General features: G+C 38.7%; 1 protein-coding gene across 5 annotated transcripts in view; it reads left to right on the top strand.

Annotated features, from left to right (window-relative positions):
* MAP3K5 (mitogen-activated protein kinase kinase kinase 5) overlaps positions 1-19,051 on the top strand; it is a 235,900-nt gene that overhangs the window by 93,235 nt on the left and 123,614 nt on the right. For all 5 annotated transcript variants that reach the window (XM_054558204.1, XM_009242284.4, XM_054558203.2 and 2 more), the window contains 4 exons: positions 1,599-1,792; positions 2,910-3,078; positions 4,227-4,333; positions 5,992-6,162. In XM_054558204.1, the coding sequence (XP_054414179.1) occupies positions 1,599-1,792; positions 2,910-3,078; positions 4,227-4,333; positions 5,992-6,162 (641 nt within the window). The remainder of the gene's footprint in view (positions 1-1,598; positions 1,793-2,909; positions 3,079-4,226; positions 4,334-5,991; positions 6,163-19,051) is intronic.

Below are 19,051 nucleotides of genomic sequence, written 5' to 3'. Positions count from 1 at the left end.
TCCTCAAACCTCGTATCTCTTCCCTTTAGTGCATCTTGTTACCTGCCCAGGCTGCCAAAATGCACAGTTTTGATTGTGTATTTTGTGCATTTTGATTGTGCACTGTGAAAATGCACAGTTCTCCCTCCCTCCCTCCCTCCTTCCTCCTTTCCTCTTTCCTTCTTTCTCTCTCTCTTTCTCCTTCTTTCGTTTGTTCATTCGTTTGTTCTCCTTGACAGAGTCTCGCTCTGTCACCCAGGCTGGAGTGCAGTGGCGCAATCTCGGCCCACTACAAGTGATTCTCGCACCTCAGCCTCCTGAGCAGCTGGGATTACAGGCGTGCACCACCACACCTGGATAATTTTTGTATTTTTAGTAGAGACGGGGTTTCACCATATTGGCCAGGCTGATCTTGAGCTCCTGGCTTCAAGCAATCTGCCCGCCTTGGCTTCCCAAAGTGCTGGGATTACAGGCGTGAGCCATCACACTCAGCTGATTGTGTTTTCTTTCCTGCTGTGGATCCTTCTATGATTCTGCATTGTCCAGAATGTACAGTCTAACATCCTTAACTTTGCATTTAGTTCCCTTCCCTGAGCTCTGAGCTCCAGTCAGATTTGCTTACTCAGGGTATCCAACTCACTTTCCACTTTCATCCCTGCTCTGCTTTTGTTTGCACCAGTTTATCCTCGCTTGGGCATCATCCAGGAACCAAGAGAAGGTCAGTGAGCCCAGGTTGTAGTGGGCGAGGGGAGAGTGGCAGGGCTGAGGTTAGACAGGGGCAGAATCTGCGTAGTCAGGCCCTTGTACATTGCATTGCAATTTCTTCTTCCTCCCAAGAACAAGAGATGGGGCTTTAAGCAGCTGTGGGAAGTGATCTGAGGGAGGGTGTTGAAAGATCACTCTGATGGCTGAGTGGAGAGTAAATTAGAAGACAAGTGTGGAAGCAGGGGGACCAGTTAAAGCTGATGACAGTGGCTTGGGCCAGGTCCATTGGTGCATGGACTAAAGTGTTGGCCGAGAAGATGGAGGGAAATGGACAAATATGACATTATATTTTGGAGGCAGGACAGATGGGACTTCGATAGGATGTGGAAGGGGAAGGGAATGGAAGCATCAAGGATAACTTCTGGGCCTGTAGTTTTAGTAGTGGGAAGACAGAGAGCAGCCTCCCAGGGGGTGGATTTGAGCGGGATCTACTTGCAGCATCACCTTACATGTAGGAAGCCGTTCAAATGTGAACTTGTAGCATTTTCATATGTGTATGCTACGCCCTGTGACTAAATTATAAGTTCCCTGAAGGCTGAAGGCCATGCTTTAAACTACTTTTTCCAATAGCAATAACGTAGTGCCCTAGCCTTGAAAGATGGTGAATAAATATTTAATTGATGGATAGAAACTGTTCCACTCTTTTTTTGGTATCATCTGTAAGTCCTAATTATTTGAAGTAAGCAGTGAAAGGAATTGGGGAAATTTTCATTGTCGTAGGTCATAAATAAATAATGAGGCTTTTCTATTTCCCTTTGCATTTGGAATTATTTAAAATGAGTAAGACATGGGATTCTGTCTGTGCCGTGTCTCCAGGCCAGCTCCCCACTTGCTGGTGCCTCCTCTCTCCACAGATGTGCACTGGGAACTACACCTTTGTTCCTTACATGATAACTCCACATAACAAAGTCTACTGCTGTGACAGCAGCTTCATGAAGGGGTTGACAGAGCTCATGCAACCAAACTTCGAGCTGCTTCTTGGACCCATCTGCTTACCTCTTGTGGATCGTTTTATTCAACTTTTGAAGGTGGCACAAGCAAGTTCTAGGTAAAGTTTAATTAATAATGCCATTTGGTGATGATAATGAAGTGTTATTCTACTTCTTTATTTGTGCATGATATCAGGTGCTCCTGAGATATCAGTATGCAGCTAAGAACTAGGGGGAAAATGTTTATTATCCTCCAAGTAGATAAAATAGATGCCATATAATACATTTTATTGACAGAACCACAACAGAACAACAACTTGAAATCAGCAAAAAATTAAAAAGTCTACTAACTGCTTTATAGTGATGGTAGAACTAAAAATATATACAAAGCAAGTACAGAAACAATACCAGGATAAATGTACAGAGACTTCTAGTGTAAGGGCAAGAACACTTCAACTTTAATTAACTCTTAACTCTAATTGTTCTTTCAGTGAAGAACAATTATTTATATTAATAAATGATAGGCTGAGTCAGAAAGTTAAGGTTATATTATGTTCAAATCATAGGTACATCACGGCCAGTGCCGTGGCTCATGCCTGTAATCCCAGCATTTTGGGAGGCCGAGGTGGGCAGATCACTTAAGATCAGGAGTTCAAGACCAGCCTGGCCAACATGCCGAAACCCTGTCTCTACCAAAAACACAAAAATTAGCCAGGTGTGGTGGCGCACACCTGTAATCCCAGCTACTCACGAGGCTGAGGCAAGAGAATTGCTTGAACCCAGGAGATGGAGGTTGCAGTGAGCCAAGATCATGCCAGTATACTCTAGTCTGGGCAACAGAGTGAGACTCTGTCTCAAAAACAAAAACAAAAAACAAACAAACAAAAAAATCATAGGTACATCTAATTTATTTAGAACAATTTGTACTGGAAACAGTAAAATGGAAAACAAAGTTTTGGCATTTTAAGTGGTTTTTTGCAGGAAAATGTATTAATATGGAGTATCTTTACCTTTAATTCTTTCTGAAGGCAGAGTAATAAAAGAAATACATTGGCTTCTAAATTTCTTAAGAATGCCAGATATGTAAGATATTTATTTAGGCATCTGAATGAATTGAAAGCTACAAATGCTTTATAGCTAATGCTGCAATATCATTCATTTCTTTATTAAAATTATTGCTTTTCATTGAAATCGTTTCTAATGTCAAACTCTTTGAAATGTGTGTGTGTTTACCAGCCAGTATTTCCGGGAATCTATACTCAATGACATCAGGAAAGCTCGTAATTTATACACTGGTAAAGAATTGGCAGCTGAGTTGGCAAGAATTCGGCAGCGAGTAGATAATATCGAAGTCTTGACAGCAGATATTGTCATAAATCTGTTACTTTCCTACAGAGATATCCAGGTGAGAAGATGTTTAAAGTGAAATCTTTGTTGTGTAGCATGTTGGAGGGATAAGGGAGTATTAACCTCAAATTTCAGTTTGCTGGTAAGCAGTTCATGTTACTACATGTAATTTTTTATTGACTCTCTTAAGCTTTCCATCCTATAATTTTATGATGAATGAAAAAGACTCATGTGAGTTAACCATCAGTGATTGTGAAAGACTTGTATGGTAAAGGCCTGACTTTTTCCTCCAAAAGAACAAAAAGAAAAATCTGCTGGCACAGCGAACCTGTGGACACAGTCTATTCTACTGCTAGCCTCAGGCACACCTGTCAGTGAAAGCTTTGTTTTGGCAAATAGCAGACATTTTTAGAGCTTTCTGGGCATACCTTTTATCCCTTGAAATTGTATTGCCTGAAATTGATAGTGCTGAATCTAACTTGCCCGAAGGAAAAAATATGTAATTGATTACTTACAGAAATAACTTTAAAAATATGTAACGTAAAACACACTAACAGGTTATATCATTTTTATTGACATGTCCTAAAATTTTAAAAATAGAATAAAATCCTCTCCAAGTTAGGGATCTGCTCTTAGGTTTTAATAGTAAAATTTAAGTGACATCTGGTTTCTTCTTTCCATTCCTAGCCTTTCAGGTCTGTGTAAAGGCTTCATGTGGTCGAGACAGACTCACATCCATGGAGGGCTGTGGCACATAGGATCCTGTGGTTAGAGTGCTTACTCATGTGACATGAAACTGTGTTGCTACTTGTAACAGAAGTTCAACCAATTGCCTCATGTCCTTGACATTTTTATTTCCCTGAAATTGTTAGAACACTGCATACCGGGAATCTGGCTCTATGGAGAAATAAACCACCTATATTTAGACAGTAGATCACTATCATGCTTGGTGTTTTTGTTTCTTTTGCTTTTTTAGTTTTTGTTCAACATGGTAACTCTATGTTTGTAATGTTTTTATATATACGATCTAAACCTTTTAGAAGAAAAACAACAAAAACTATTCTAGGTTCTTCAAAGTGTTCTGTGGATTTTAATGTCTTTTTAATGTGTTTCTTGAATTCAGATATCTGGTTGTCAAAAGACATGTTATTGTGAGAATTTTCTCCTAGTGCTTTAATTCTGTGCTATTCTCATCTCATTTGAAAGGACTATGATTCTATTGTGAAGCTGGTAGAGACTTTAGAAAAACTGCCAACCTTTGATTTGGCCTCCCATCACCATGTGAAGTTTCATTATGCATTTGCACTGAATAGGTAAGAAGAAAAAGTTCCCTTACAGAATGCGTTAACATATTATTGTGTAACCTGCAATTCTTTACAGGGAATGTGTTTACTGCAGCATCAGCATCGTAAGAAGTCCCTATTAAAATGTAATATTAGAATATCTGCTTCAACCCCGTGAAATATAGGAAGCATGCATTCTCATTTTTTTCTGATTTATTTTTCAGTAAAAAAAGTCTCACACTGTTGGTATATTTAAATTCTTACAGGTTTTCTGCTCTGTCAAAGTTTGTATTTGCTATTCATATTTTTTAGAATTGTAAAAGTTACATGAATATGATGTTATCTTTAAGCAAATACACTCAACACCAGATGGTCATTCACACAAAAGTTTTCACTAGAGTAAGGATGGTTATGTCTAGGTGAACATAGTGTTAGATATTTATTACCAAGGATAAAAAGGAATTTCATGGACAGAAGATTTGAAGTAGTAATTGAGAATAGAAATGATACTTTTTTTTATGATAGCTTTATTGAAATATATTTCACAGGCTGGGCATGGTGGCTCACACCTGCAATCCTAGCATTTTGAGAGGCCAAGGTGGTCGGATTGCCTGAGCTCAGGAGTTCGAGACCAGCCTGGGCAACACGGTGAAACCCCGTCTCTACTAAAATACAAAAAAATTAGCCAGGCGTGGCAGTGTACGCCTGTAGTACCGGCTACTCGGGAGGCTGAGGCAGGAGAATCGCCTGAACCTGGGAGGCAGAAATTGCAGTGAGCCAAGATCATGCCACTGCCCTCCAGCCTGGGCAACAGAGCAAGACTCTGTCTCCAAACAAGCAAACAAACAAACAAAAAGAAATATATTTCATCAAAACAATAAATTTTAAAACATTTTCATCACTCCACAAGGAAACCCTGTACCCATTAGCAGCCCCCCTTCCATTTCCCTCCCAAATCCCCCAACTCTAGGCAGCCACAAATCTACTTTCAGTCTTTACAGATTTGCCTATTCTGGACATTTCATATAAATGGAATCATACAGTATGTGGTCCCTTGTGACTGACCTCTTTCATTTAGCATAATATTTTCAAGGTCCAAGAAATGATAACTCTTATAGAATTTTTATCTGGTTTTGTGAACTGTCTACACCTACTATGTTAAAACATGCTACATAAAGCAACTTCCTTAGATAATGAGTTAGTCACATGTAGAAATCAAGCAGTTCTTGGGTTGGATTTGATTTTTGGTATCATCTGTGAATGAGTTTGCTAAGTTTTGGAGCAAAAGCCATTGAAACCTAAAGTCAGGGTTTTGTCCCTACTTGGATTAATTTACTCTACCCTATTCAAAAACACAGACTACAACTCTAATCTCATTTCACCAACTTGAACATGCATTTAGGCTGCAGGGAAATTGGAAAGATTGTGGATGAGTAAGTACAAATCCATCACCATTATTAACACAGAAACTCAAAAGAAATCCTTGTTAGACCTAGTAGGCATACAATGGGATAAAACAAAAAATTAGGCTTAGGACAGAGGTTTACAGAGGACTCTCAAAATCTGATTGTTTCTATCCTGGCAAATTTTTCTAATATGAATCAACATGTTAAATAGAGCTTTTTAAAAAGAATTGACCTATATTGCTTCTGTAATGTATATTGAAACAACAATGTCTTCTGCCTTAGGAGAAATCTCCCTGGAGACAGAGCAAAAGCTCTTGATATTATGATTCCCATGGTGCAAAGTGAAGGACAGGTTGCTTCAGATATGTATTGCCTAGTTGGTCGAATCTACAAAGATATGTTTTTGGACTCTAATTTCACGGACACTGAAAGCAGAGACCATGGAGCTTCTTGGTAAGTAAATAGTATATAAATGAGCTACTTAGTAAATTCATGGCATAAAAAAGTATTTGCAAATGAGAGTGTTAAAGTATTATTATAATCCATAAGATTGTGTATTATGAACTAAACCTTAGATTTTATTTTATTTTATTTTATTTTATTTTTGAGATGGAGTCTTGTTCTGTTGCCCAGGCTGGAGTGCAATGGTGTGATCTTGGCTCACTGCAACCTCTGCCTCCCAGGTTCAAGTGATTCTCCTGCCTCAGCCTCTCGAGTAACTGGGATTACAGGTGCCCGCCACCACGCCCACTAATTTTTGTATTTTTAGGAGAGACAGGTTTTTCCCAGTTGGCCCGGCTGGTCTTGAATTCCTGACTTCAGGTGATCTACCTGCCTCTGCCTGCTAAGGTGCTGGGATTACAGGCGTGAGCCACCGTGACCGGCCAATCTTAGAGTTTATAACTTTAGTAAATTATTTGATGAAATTCATTTAACATGGTAGAGTAAATTGGGATAAATGGATGAAAAGATAATTTAAGAAATATAATTTTAAAAAGATATTTTAAATAAGTAATATAAATAGTAAAATATAAATTTGTAGAAAAATTTATATAAAGACATTTTAAAAGACCTGAATGAAAGGAAAAAATATACCAAGTTTGTAGATGAGAAGTCTTGATATTTTAAAGATTTTAATTCCCCGCAGCAGGGGTTTTCATGTGATTTGACAAACCAATTCCAAAATTTATTTGAAAGAATAAAGGACTGAGAATAGGCAAAGCAATTCTGGAAAAGGACAAGGTGGAAGGACTTGCTCCACCAGTTAACAAGACTCATTATAAAGCTGTAATGATTAAGATATTGCAGTATGGCTATAGGCATAGACAAACAAAGCACTGGAATAGAAGAGACAGCATGGAACAGACTAAGATTTACATGAGTCTAGATTTATGGCAGAATCAGCTTCATGAGCTGTAAAGGAAAGGATGGACTCTGTAGTAATGATACTGGGAAAATTTCTTTATCTGCTTGGAAAAATAAAATAAAGTTCTATCCCCATTTTAAGCCATGCACAAATAAATGAAATCTAAGTGAATTAAATACCAAAATATGAAAAAATACTTTAGAAAAATATTTTTAGGATAAAGTGTACAAATTATATATGACTATTGGATAAGCAAAGATTTCTTTCTTTTTTTTTTGAGACAAGGTCTTGCTCCGTCACTCAGGCTGTAGTGTAGTGGTGCAATCTCGGCCCACTGCCACCTCCACCTCCTGAGCTCAAGTGATCTTCCCACCTCAGCCTCCTGAGTAGCTGGGACCACAAGTGTGTGCCACCATGCCTGGCTAATTGTTTGTATTTTTGGTAGAGAGAAGGTTTCACCATGTTGCCCTGGCTGGGGCAAAGATTTCTTAAACAAGGCTTAAAAATGCCATATACCATAAAAGATAAGACTGGGAAAATGGTCTACGTGAAAATTGGCTTCTGCTCATCAAAGTAGTAGCTTTTGGAAACAGCAGAGTAGATTCTATTGTGCTGATCTTCCTGTTGATAACAATTATAAATGTTGGAAAAAAGTTGGAAAGCACTGAAGAGTGATTAAAAGTAGCCAGAAACTGGAAAGGTTTTCATCCTTGGATCAAGGGCACCGCATAGGATAAACTCCACATTTAAATGGCTTTTCCCTCGAGGCATTCCCTGGTCTGTAGGGAGCAGGACAGATAGAACTCTAGCAGGAAATCACAGTCTTATTGGCCTGAGAGTGAGTTTGAGGCTGCCAGAGGACCTGGACATTGAGCGGGATAAGCCTTTGTGTGAACAAGGTGAACCACCAATAATTTATTTACCTTTTATTAAAAAACTACATACTCTTAAGAGGAGGATAACAAATCCAAACTCTCTACAGCTTATCATCCAAAACGTCTAATACACCATAAAAATTACTAAGCAACTGGGTGTGGTGGCATGTTGCCATTGTTCCAGCTACTCAGGAGGCTGAGGTGGGAAGATGGCTTGAGCCTAGAAGTTCAAGACCTGACTGGAAAATATGAAAATACCTTGTCTTATTAAAAAAAAAAAAAAAAAAAAAGAAAAACTCTCAACTACTAAAGAGGTGAAGAAATAGGAAAGTGTGATTCATAATTAAGAAAAAAATTATTCATAGAAATAAACCCATAGATAAAACAGAGTTTAGAATTACCAGACAAGGGCATAAAAATAACAATGATAAATATATCAAAGAATCTACTTGAAAAGATGAATATAATGGGTGAAAATATGAGGAATTATAGGAGATATTTGGAAACTGGAAATAACCAAACGTGAGTTCTAGAACTGAAAAGTACAATATCTGAAGTTGAAATGTTATCAAATCAGATTAACAGCAGATAGGACACAATACGATAAAGGAGCAATAAACTTCAAAACAGGTTATTAGAAATCATTAAAATTGAAGCAGAGGAAAGAAAAAGATTAAGTCAGTAATAATTCCAATGACCTGTGGCATTTAGTGGTCTAAATACTTTTTTTTTTTTTTTTTTGAGACGAGTCTTGCTCTGTTGCTCAGGCTGGAGTTCAGTGGCGCAATCTCACCTCACTGCAACCTCTGCCTCTTGGGTTCAAGCGATTCTCGTGCCTCAGCCTCCCACATAGCTGGGATTACAGGCATGCCCCACCATGCCCAGCTACTTTTTGTATTTTTAGTTGAGTCGGGTTTGCCCATGTTGTCCAGGCTGGTGTCAAACTCCTGACCTCAAGTGATCCACCTGCCTCGGCCTCCTGAAGTGCTGGGATTACAGGTGTGAGCCACCGTGCCCAGCCTTGAGTGGTCCAAATACTTCTAATTGGAGTCCCAGAGGGAGAGGAGAGATATACTGTTGCAGGGATAATATTTGAAGAATTAGTGGTCAAATATTATCCAAATCTGTTCAAACAAACAAACAAATAAAAAACACCTCACAGATCTAGGAAGTTCAGCAAAGCCCAAGAAGCATAAATATCAAAGAAAATTATCTCTTGGCACATCATAGTAAAATTGGTGAAAAACAGAAATACAAGAAAAGGTCATAAATGCAGCCTAAGAAAGAAGATACATCAGGGGAAAGAGTGAGTGCTGAAGGAAGCCAAAAGATAATGGAATAACATTAAAGTGCTGAAAGAAAAAACCCCAATCAACCAAGAACTCTATATCCACTGATAATGTCTTTAAAATACAGGGGTGAAGTAAAGACAATTCTAGATACATCAAAACTGAGATAATTTGTTGCCAGCAGAACTTCACTACAAGAAATGTTAAAGTCTTTAGGCTGAAGGGAAATAAAACCAAATGGATCTACAGGAAAAAGCATATAGCACTGGAAATGATAAATATATGAATAAATGTAAAAGATACCATCAACAAAGAAATCACAGGGAAAAATGCATGTAACCAATATAGGATATGTATTCAGTATATATAAATAACTCCTCAAAATATCTTCAAGAAAAATAGATTAAAAAATGCATAGGATATGAACAGGTTATTCACAAAAATGGAATCACAAATGGCCAATAAACATATTTTTGAAACATATTAAAAGATTATTTTTATAATACTTTACAGTATTCAGATTAACCAAAATTTATAAATCTGACAATATCAATTGTTAGCCAGGATGTTAGAGAAATGTGAGTCCTAATGCTTGCTGGTTGTGCCATAAATTTCTATACTCACTTAAAAGATTTTAGCATTATTGAGGAAAGTTGAGAACTTGCCTCCCATAGGTCCAGCAGATTTATATACCCTAGAGTAAATCTTAGACATTTCTCTACATAAAAGTTTCAACATAAAAAAAACTTTAAAAAAGTTGAGCAAAGTAAGCAAGTGGCAGAAGGATACAGAGTACAGTGTCATTTATAGAATGTTTAAAAACAGTCATAGAGATTTAGTATAAGTATAGATGCACGGATGGGCATCATAAACTCAAAATTCAGTATAATGGTTACCAGTAGGGAGGAAGAAGTAGAAAGAAATCCTGGAGTGATTCACATGCAATTTCAAGTATATTAAAAATATTTTATTTCTTAAGCTGAGTAGGAAGTATATTGGGGTGTTGCTTATATTATTCTTTTGTACTTAGTATTCCTACCACATTCCCGAAATAGTCCTTGATTTAAAAAAAAAATTAAAGGAGGCCAACTTAGTTTAGGAGTTCCTGTATGGTAGCCATAATTTTTTTTTAAGTTTTGAAACAGAAATCTTAGCTTTTAGAAATCTTAGATCATTTTCACACTTTAGAGGGACTGTTTAGTTCTTTTATGTGCTGCCAAAACAGAACACAAGAGACTGGGTAATTTACAATGAATACACATGTACTTCTCATAGTCCTGGAGGCTGGGAAGCCCAAGATCAAGGGGCCAGCATCTGTCAAGGGCCTTCTTGTTACATCAGCTCATGGCAGAAGGGGAAAGAGAGAGTGGGCAAATGGGGCTGAACACGTTCTTTTAAAAGGAGCCCACTCCCTGTATACGGAACCGATTTCTGGTATAACAGCATTAATCCTTTCATGGGGTCAGAGCCCTTGTGGCCTTTCACCTTTCATTAGGCTCCACCTCCTAACACTATTGCATTGGGGATTAAGCTTGGAATACATGCTTTTGGGGAGAAACATTCAAACCATAGCAAGAACTGAAAGTAGGGTAATGGGGAGAAGGAGAAACACTTGGGGACAGTAATTTCCTAGATCCTTTAGGGAAGCTTTGGTTTGGACTTTTAAATTTGTACTATAAATTTTTATTACACTGCTAAGAGTTTCACAGTTTATCTTAACCAAATTTATTTTTAAAACTTTTATTTTTTGGAAATAGTGTCTTGCTCTGTTGTCTAGGCTGGAGTACAGTGACACAATCATAACTCACTGCGGTCTCAAACTCCTGGCCTCAGGCAGTCCTCCTGCCTCAGTCTCCTGAGTAGCTGGGACAACAGGTGCACGCTATAACACTTGGCTAATTTTTAAATTTTTTGCAGAGATGCGGTCTTGCTGTGTTGGCCAGGTTGGTCTTGAATTCCTGGCCTCAAGTGATCCTCCTGCCTCAGCCTCCCAGAATGGTGGGATTGTAGGCATGAGCCACTGTACTTGGCCTTAAACAAGTTTTTTATTTTTTCTGCTGTTACAAAAGAGGAGTGTAATTGTGCAGCCCTTTTATTACCCTGATGTTTACACTTTAGGACAATTCTTAGTTGTAGGAGATTTAGAATCGGATATTTGAGAAGCATTATGCCCAGTATAAATGCTTTGGTATGCAATGAAATGCATAGGTAATCCAAAAAGGCCTGGTTTTCAAGGTCAATGAATTAAGATAGAAAACATCTCCTATGAAGTTAGAGTGCATTGTGTACAAGGATAAAATAGAAGTGTTTTTCCATTTGAAAACAAAATAATTTAGAAGACTGAGAGCTTTCAAGGTCGCATAAAGTTCAGTTAAGGAGCAGAGTTTTTTCTGGTTTTGTTTTTGTTTCAATTTTCTGTACTTACAAATTCTGGCTCTTTTATTTTAATAATTCCCATTTAGCCTAGGAACGTTAACTGCCTCTCAAAAGAGCTTTGTGTTCAAGGTCTTCAGGTCAAATTGAAGATGTCAGGATTTTTATGATTTCATTTTAAGCTATCCATTTATTTTCTATTAAGAACAGAAAATGCTGTTAGAGCTCAAAGATTTCTAGATTTTTTTTTTAAATTATACTTTAAGTTCTGGGATACATGTCCAGAATGTGCAGGTTTGTTACATAGGTATATATATATGCCATGGTGGTTTGCTGCACCCATCAACCCGTCATCTACATTAGGTATTTCTTCTAATGCTATGCCTCCCCTAGTCCCCTATCCACCAACAGGTCTCAGTGTGTGATGTTCCCCTCCCTGTGTCCATGTGTTCTCATTGTTCAACACCTACTTATGAGTGAGAACATGCAGTGTTTGGTTTTCTGTTCCTGTGTTAGTTTGCTGAGAATGATGGTTTCCAGCTTCATCCATGTCCCTGCAAAGGACATGAACTCACCCTTTTTTATGGCTGCATACTATTCCATGGTGTATATGTGCCACATTTTCTTTATCCAGTCTATCATTGATGGGCATTTGGGTTGGGTCCAAGTCTTTGCTATTATGAACAGTGCTGCAATAAACATGTGTGTGCATGGGTCTTTATAGTAGAATGATTTATAATCCTTTGGGTATATACCAATAATGGGATTGCTGGGTCAAATGGTATTTCTGGTTCTAGATCCTTGAGGAATCGCCACACTGTCTTCCGCAGTGGTTGAACTAATTTACACGGCCACTGACAGTGTAAAAACGTTCTTATTTCTCCACACCTTCTCCAGCATCTGTTGTTTCTTGACTTTTTAATGATCACCATTCTAACTGGCATGAGATGGTATCTCATTTTGGTTTTGATTTGCGTTTCTCTAATGACCAGTGATAATGAGCTTTTTGTCATATGTTTGTTGGCTGCATAAATGTCTTCTTTTGAAAAGTGTCTGTTCATATCTTTCACCCACTTTTTGATGGGATTGTTTTTTTTCTGGTAAATTTGTTTAAGTTCCTTGTAGATTCTGGATATTAGCCCTTTGTAAAATGGATAGATAGCAAAAATTTTCTCCCATTCTGTAGGTTTCCTGTTCATTCTGATGGTAGTTTCTTTTGCTGTGCAGAAGCTCTTTAGTTTAATTAGATCCCATTTGTCTATTTTGGCTTTTGTTGCCATTGTTTTTGGTGTTTTAGTCATGAAGTCTTTGCTCATACCTATGTCCTGCATGGTATTGCCTAGGTTTTCTTCTAGGGTTTTTATGGTGTTAGGTCTTACATTTAAGTCTTTAATCCATCTTGAGTTAATTTTTGTGTAAGGTGTAAGGAAGGGGTCCAGTTTCAGCTTTCTGCATATGGCTAGCCAGTTTACCCAACACCATTTATTAAATAGGGAATTCTTTCTCCGTTACTTGTTTTTGTCAGGTTTCTTGAAGATCAGATGGTTGGAGATGTGTGGTGGTATTTCTGAGGCCTCTGTTATGTTCCATTGGTCTATGTATCTGTTTTGGTACCAGTACCATGATGTTTTGGTTACTGTAGCCTTGTAGTATAGTTTGAAGTCAGGTAGCATGATGCCTCCAGCTTTGTTCTTTTTGTTTAAGATTGTCGTGGCTATATGGGCTCTTTTTTGGTTCCATATGAACTTTAAAGTAGTTTTTTCCAATTCTGTGAAGAAAGTCATTGGTAGCTTGATGGGGATGGCATTGAATCTATAAATTACCTTGGGCAGTATGGCCATTTTCAAGATATTGATTCTTCCTACCCATGAGCATGGAATGTTCTTCCATTTGTTTGTATCCTCTTTTATTTCATTGAGCTGTGGTTTGTAGTTCTCCTTGAAGAGGTCCTTCACATCCCTTGTAAGTTGGATTCCTTGGTATTTTATTCTCTTTGAAGCAATTTTGAATGGGAGTTCACTCATGATTTGGCTCTCTGTCTATTATTGGTGTATAGGAATGCTTGTGATTTTTGCACATCGATTTTGTATCCTGAGACTTTGCTGAAGTTGCTTATCAGCTTAACGAGATTTTGGGCTGAGACGATGGGGTTTTCTAAATATACAATCATGTCATCTGCAAACAGAGACAATTTGACTTCCTCTCTTCCTATTTGAATATCCTTTCTTTCTTTTTCTTGCCTGATTGCCCTGGCCGTAACTTCCAATACTATGTTGAATAGGAGTGGTGAGAGAGGCCATCCTTGTCTTCTGCTGCTTTTCAAAGGGAATGCTTCCAGCTTTTGCCCATTCAGTGTAATATTGCTTGTAGGTTTGTCATAAATAGCTTTTATTATTTTGAGATACATTCCATCAATACCTAGTTTATGAGCTCAAAGACTTCTAATGGGACAGTCTTCAGGAGTTGATCTTGCACATGACACTTACTGATTTATTTAGTAATGTAAGAATGCCACTTTTACTGTAGAGGACCCATCCATAACCTGCCATTATTGTCATTATATCTGTTTGTCCTATTTAACACTAAAAGGGATCCCCCACTCCCCAATCTTAAAATGGATGCCTTTTCATGCCCTTGCTTATAAAGCTATTTTGGTATTTCTTAGTGTTTTGTCCAGCTTCCGCTGTAGTGCAAACATACTCTTATTTGTGTTGGCATTGTCCCCGACCTGCCTTTCTGTTGGAGCTGAGAAGGAAAACTGCCCCGTCAAGGTGCTCACAGGGAGGAGGGCTGCTGAGGTTGTCGGGCATCTGGCCAGATGTACCCAGGATTATGCCCCTCATTAGTCATGGGTCCCAAAGGGATGTTTCAACTGACCTTTTTTTTTTTTTCTTTTGAGTCATAATCCTCTGGGTTTTCATTTCTTAAATGCTGTTGCTGGCATAAGGAGTGAGGTGTTAGGGCAGGTAGTCAGTCCCTCGGGCTTCTTTCCATGGACTGAATCATTTTCTGTTGACTTGAATAAACAGTAAGCCACTGATCATGGAAAGTTTAAGGATAAGAGTTCCAACTCAATGGAAAGAGAACCCAAGCAGTTGTGATTACAATGGCTCATCGAACTCTTTCTGCAAATCTCCTTTTTAATAATATTAATAAATGTTCCTGACCCACAGTAGAGGGAGGAAGTTTTACTCTCCCTGGGCATATTATCTGATTCAAGTACTAAATGGCAACGTTTTAGTGCTACAGAGAGTCTCTAATGTGATTTATTTTCCGATAGCTTTAGTTGTGGGTTCAGAACGTGAAAACAGAAAATAGGGGAAAAATGGGTTAGATTACTACTATTATTTTTTTTTTTTAGAACAGGATCTTGCTTTGTCATCCAGGCTCAAGTGCAGGGGTACAATCTTGGCTCACTGCAGCCTTGAACTCCTGGGTTCAAGCAATCCTCCTGTCTCAGCCTGCTGAGTAGCTGGGACTACAGGTGTGTGCCACCATGCCCAGCTACTTTTTGTATTTTTTTGCTGAGAGAAGGTTTCCCCATGTTGCCCAGGCTGATCCTGAACTCCTGGGCTCCAGATCCACCTGCCTCACCTCCCAAAGTGCTGGGATTACAGGCGTGAGCCACCGTGCCTGGCTGCTTTAGATTTTTCTAAGTGTGCTGAATTACAGTATATTGTTGGAACAAACTGTGATTCTTGACTCTTATGTGAGACAGAGAGTGAATGGTTTGAATGAATACATCCTAATTTAAACATTAAAACATAGTTCTCTAACATTTGATGTTTTGCATTGTCATTTCGTTAGTTATTTTTGTTCATCCCAGCTCTTGAGAATGGCTGAAATAATGCAATTTGTATTTAAAAGGTTGTGGCATTTTTCTCATAGCTTTTCAGTATAAAGATTTAAGTTAGTTAAAGGCAGCAGTGGTGCCCGTCACATGCTAGTTAGAGGACGACTTGGGCTGCAGGAGAAGGAGCAAGATGACAGCAGAGAGGGTGAGAAGCTGGGAGGAGAGCCAGCTTTCAAAGGGTGAGAATTTGTGACAAAAGAGCTGAGACTTACATCCTAAAAAACAGCCATCAAGTTTCTGAAGTGGCAAACTTAACCCCTGGAGATGATCCAAGGAAGTGTTAGGGACAAATCACCATGCCTTAGAGGACCGCGGAAGTTCTCATTGCCAGATTATCTCCACATTTTCTTTTTAAAGCAAATCTAAAAAGAAATAACCACGAAATGGTTTTGCTGAATTCCTATGCAGTATGACTTATTTAGAAAATTTTATTATATGCAGTATTTGCTCACACAGGTAGAAATATTAATAATAATTGAGCCCTTAACCCTTAGAGTTCACACAACATTTCTGTGCATGTTACTAATGAGGGAGGCTTATAGGAACCTTTTGAAGTAGGCAAGGCTGACATTTTTCTTCCTTTTTTTTAAAAAAAAAAATTGAGATAGGGTCTCATTCTGTCACCCAGTGCAGATCACAGCTCGCTGCAGCCCTGAACTCTTGGGCTCAAGTGATCCTCCCACTTCAGCCTCCCAAGTAGCTGGGACCACAGGCATATGCTGCCATGCCTGGCTCATTTTTTATTTTTTGTAGAGATGGGATCTCTCTATGTGGCCCAGGCTAGTCTCAAATACCTGGAGCAAAGTGATACTAATGCCCCAGCTTCCCAAAGTGCTGCGATTACAGATGGGAGCCACCACACCTGGTCACTTCTTCCCATTTTGCAACTGATGAAATTAAAAATCAAAGAACTCCAGTGAATTTCGTGTTGCCCTGTGATTAATAAAATTTCAGATCTTATTTCTTCAGATCCAGTGTTGTTTTTACTGTATCCTAGGCCCTCCTTCCTGAAGTTTCCAGGAATAGACATTTCCAGAAATGTCTAGATTTCAGTTTTGTTGAAGAAGTATGAACTAATGGGAGACTCACAAGGGATCAGTGTTGACACAATACTTGGAAACAGTGTGATCTTGGGCAAATTACCCTTAGAATATTCTGTTTTATTACTTAAAAAAAATAACACTTGCTTAGATGAGTTAGAATGCTCTTGGCATATTGCAAGTAGCAGAACACCTTACTCCAATGGCTTTAATCATAAGAAAGTGTATCTCCTAAAACATGAAGTTCAGAAGTAGGACTGGCTCAAGTGCAGGTTGAACCAGCAGCTGAAAGACATCAGTCAGGTTCTTTTTCTTGCTATGGCCATGGGTGGCTTTGACCTTGGGCTGCCCTACTCAGGATTGCAAGATGGCTATGGCCATTCCAAGATCAATCCAGATTAGCTACACTAGTGTCAAGGGGAACTGAGGCAATCTTTTCCTGTATCTTTCTCTTAGGACTGAGAAAACATGCTTGTAAAAACTTACTCCAGACTTTCTTTACGCCTTCATGCTTCTAGTATTTCATCAGCCCCAAACTACACAAATCGCTAGCAAAGAGTATGGGATCATTACAACCGGTTTAGACTAATCTCTTTGGGATGAGTGCTTTGTTTTGAGGATTAAATGAAACAACGTATGTTAAAGTCCTGAAATTTAGTAAGCCTTTAGTGTTATATCCTTGGTGTTAATACATCTCTAGTGAATAATTTTGTATTTTTTTCTGCCCCCCCATTTTGTATTTCTTTACATATTTGATATATTTATCCATGTTCAAAATGGACATTGACTATATTAAATTTCCCTTGTTCTAAAATATTTCTAAAAGTCTTTTTTTTTCTTTCTGGATGTAGCTAAACATTTTAGCTAATGAGGGAAAATGTATAGAGTCTGCATAATTTTTACACAGGCCCTGTCTGAATTTCATATATCAGGGCTATTGTGGCACCATGTAGGATAGGCAGTACTTGCCTGAAATCACATTTGGTTTTGGAGAAAACGGTGTTCTCATTCTTAAGGGAAGATATGAAGTCATTTTGAGAACTCTGAAAGGAAATTAGGTGCTTGTACTGTATTAGCATAATCATGTCTTTCTTGTTATAATGCCAAAAAAGATCCATAGCCAGGAAATTAAAAGCATTAAGTCTGTTTTTAGCATTAATATGTTCATTTTTCCATAGTAACTTGGGGAAGAACGGCGAGCCTGGCCTTATCAACTAGTTTTCTTTTACGTCAGTGACAGTGCTATTCAAACAGTAATGTGTGCCTAATAAAGATTTAGTTTTTACATTATTAATGGGGTTGGCTCTACTTTGGAAGAGTTATATAACAAACTAATCAACAGACAAATAAAGACCAATGTCGATTTTCCATTTGCCAGATTAGCCTTGTTTCCTTTGTCTTGGCTTTGAGTTATGTTTCTCAGTGTTCTCTTCATTTTTACCACCCTCCTTCCCCCTCTCTCCCCACCTCCAGAGTTTTATCTCACTGTTGTTGCATTAACATTATTTTTGCTTAGTCCTTTATTGTGTCTATTATATGAGTCCCCAAATTTTGGATGATTTTTATTTTTAGAACACAAGGCCTGAAAAGTTTTTAGTAACTCAGCATGACACCAGCTCATTGGTGACCAGATGTACAGGATTCCTAAGGGATCGCTAGTTCCAGGATGACCTAGGAACTTGGGTAAAACACACAGTGTCCATAGTTGCTTTGTAAACAAGTGCCCTGGAACATTGGTCTCATGCTTTGACCTTGATTTAATACCACATTCTGCAGATGGTGGATTGGATGAAGCTGTGTTATGGCGTGACCAAGTTGAGGTCTAAGAATTCATAATTTTTTTTTTTAAGACAGAGTCTTGCTCTGTTGCCCAGGCTGGAGTGCAATGGCGTGATCTCGGCTCACTGCACGCTCTGCCTCCCAGGTTCATGCCATTCTCCTGCCTCAGCCTCCCAAGTAGCTGGGACTACAGGTGCCTGCCACCACATCTGGCTAATTTTTGTTTGTATTTTTAGTAGAGACAGAGTTTCACCGTGTTAGCCAGGATGGCCTCGATCTCCTGACCTCGTGATCTGCCCACCTCAGCCTCCCAAAGTGCTGGGATTACAGGCATTTTGTTTTCCTTTGTTTTTTGAGACAAGGTCTCACTCTGTCACCTAGGCTGTAGTGCAGTGGTGTGATCATGGCTCAGTGCAGCCTCAACCTCCTGGGTTCAAACTGTCCTCCTGCCTCAGCCTCTGAAGTATCCATGACTACTGATGTGCACTACCACTCAGCTAATTTTTCAAAATTTTTCTAGAGATGGGGGTCTCACTGTGTTGCCCAGGCTGATCTTGAACACCTGGGCTCAAGTGATCCTCCTTCCTCAGCCTTCCAGAGTGCTGGGATTACAGGCGTGAACCATTGCACATGGCCAGAATAAGAGTATTTACTATGTCTCTGTAAAGGTCTCCTAATTGACTAACAAAGATGGAGCACCTAAGGAGAGAAACTAAGGCTTGCTTTATGTAATTTAGTTATTAGAGAAATGAGTGAGAGGACTAGAT

The sequence above is a fragment of the Pongo abelii genome, chromosome 5 (genome assembly GCF_028885655.2).
Source record: "Pongo abelii isolate AG06213 chromosome 5, NHGRI_mPonAbe1-v2.0_pri, whole genome shotgun sequence".
NCBI lineage: Eukaryota > Metazoa > Chordata > Mammalia > Primates > Hominidae > Pongo > Pongo abelii.
The sequence above is the reverse complement of the archived record's forward strand: the minus strand, read 5'-3'. Positions and strand labels throughout refer to the sequence as shown.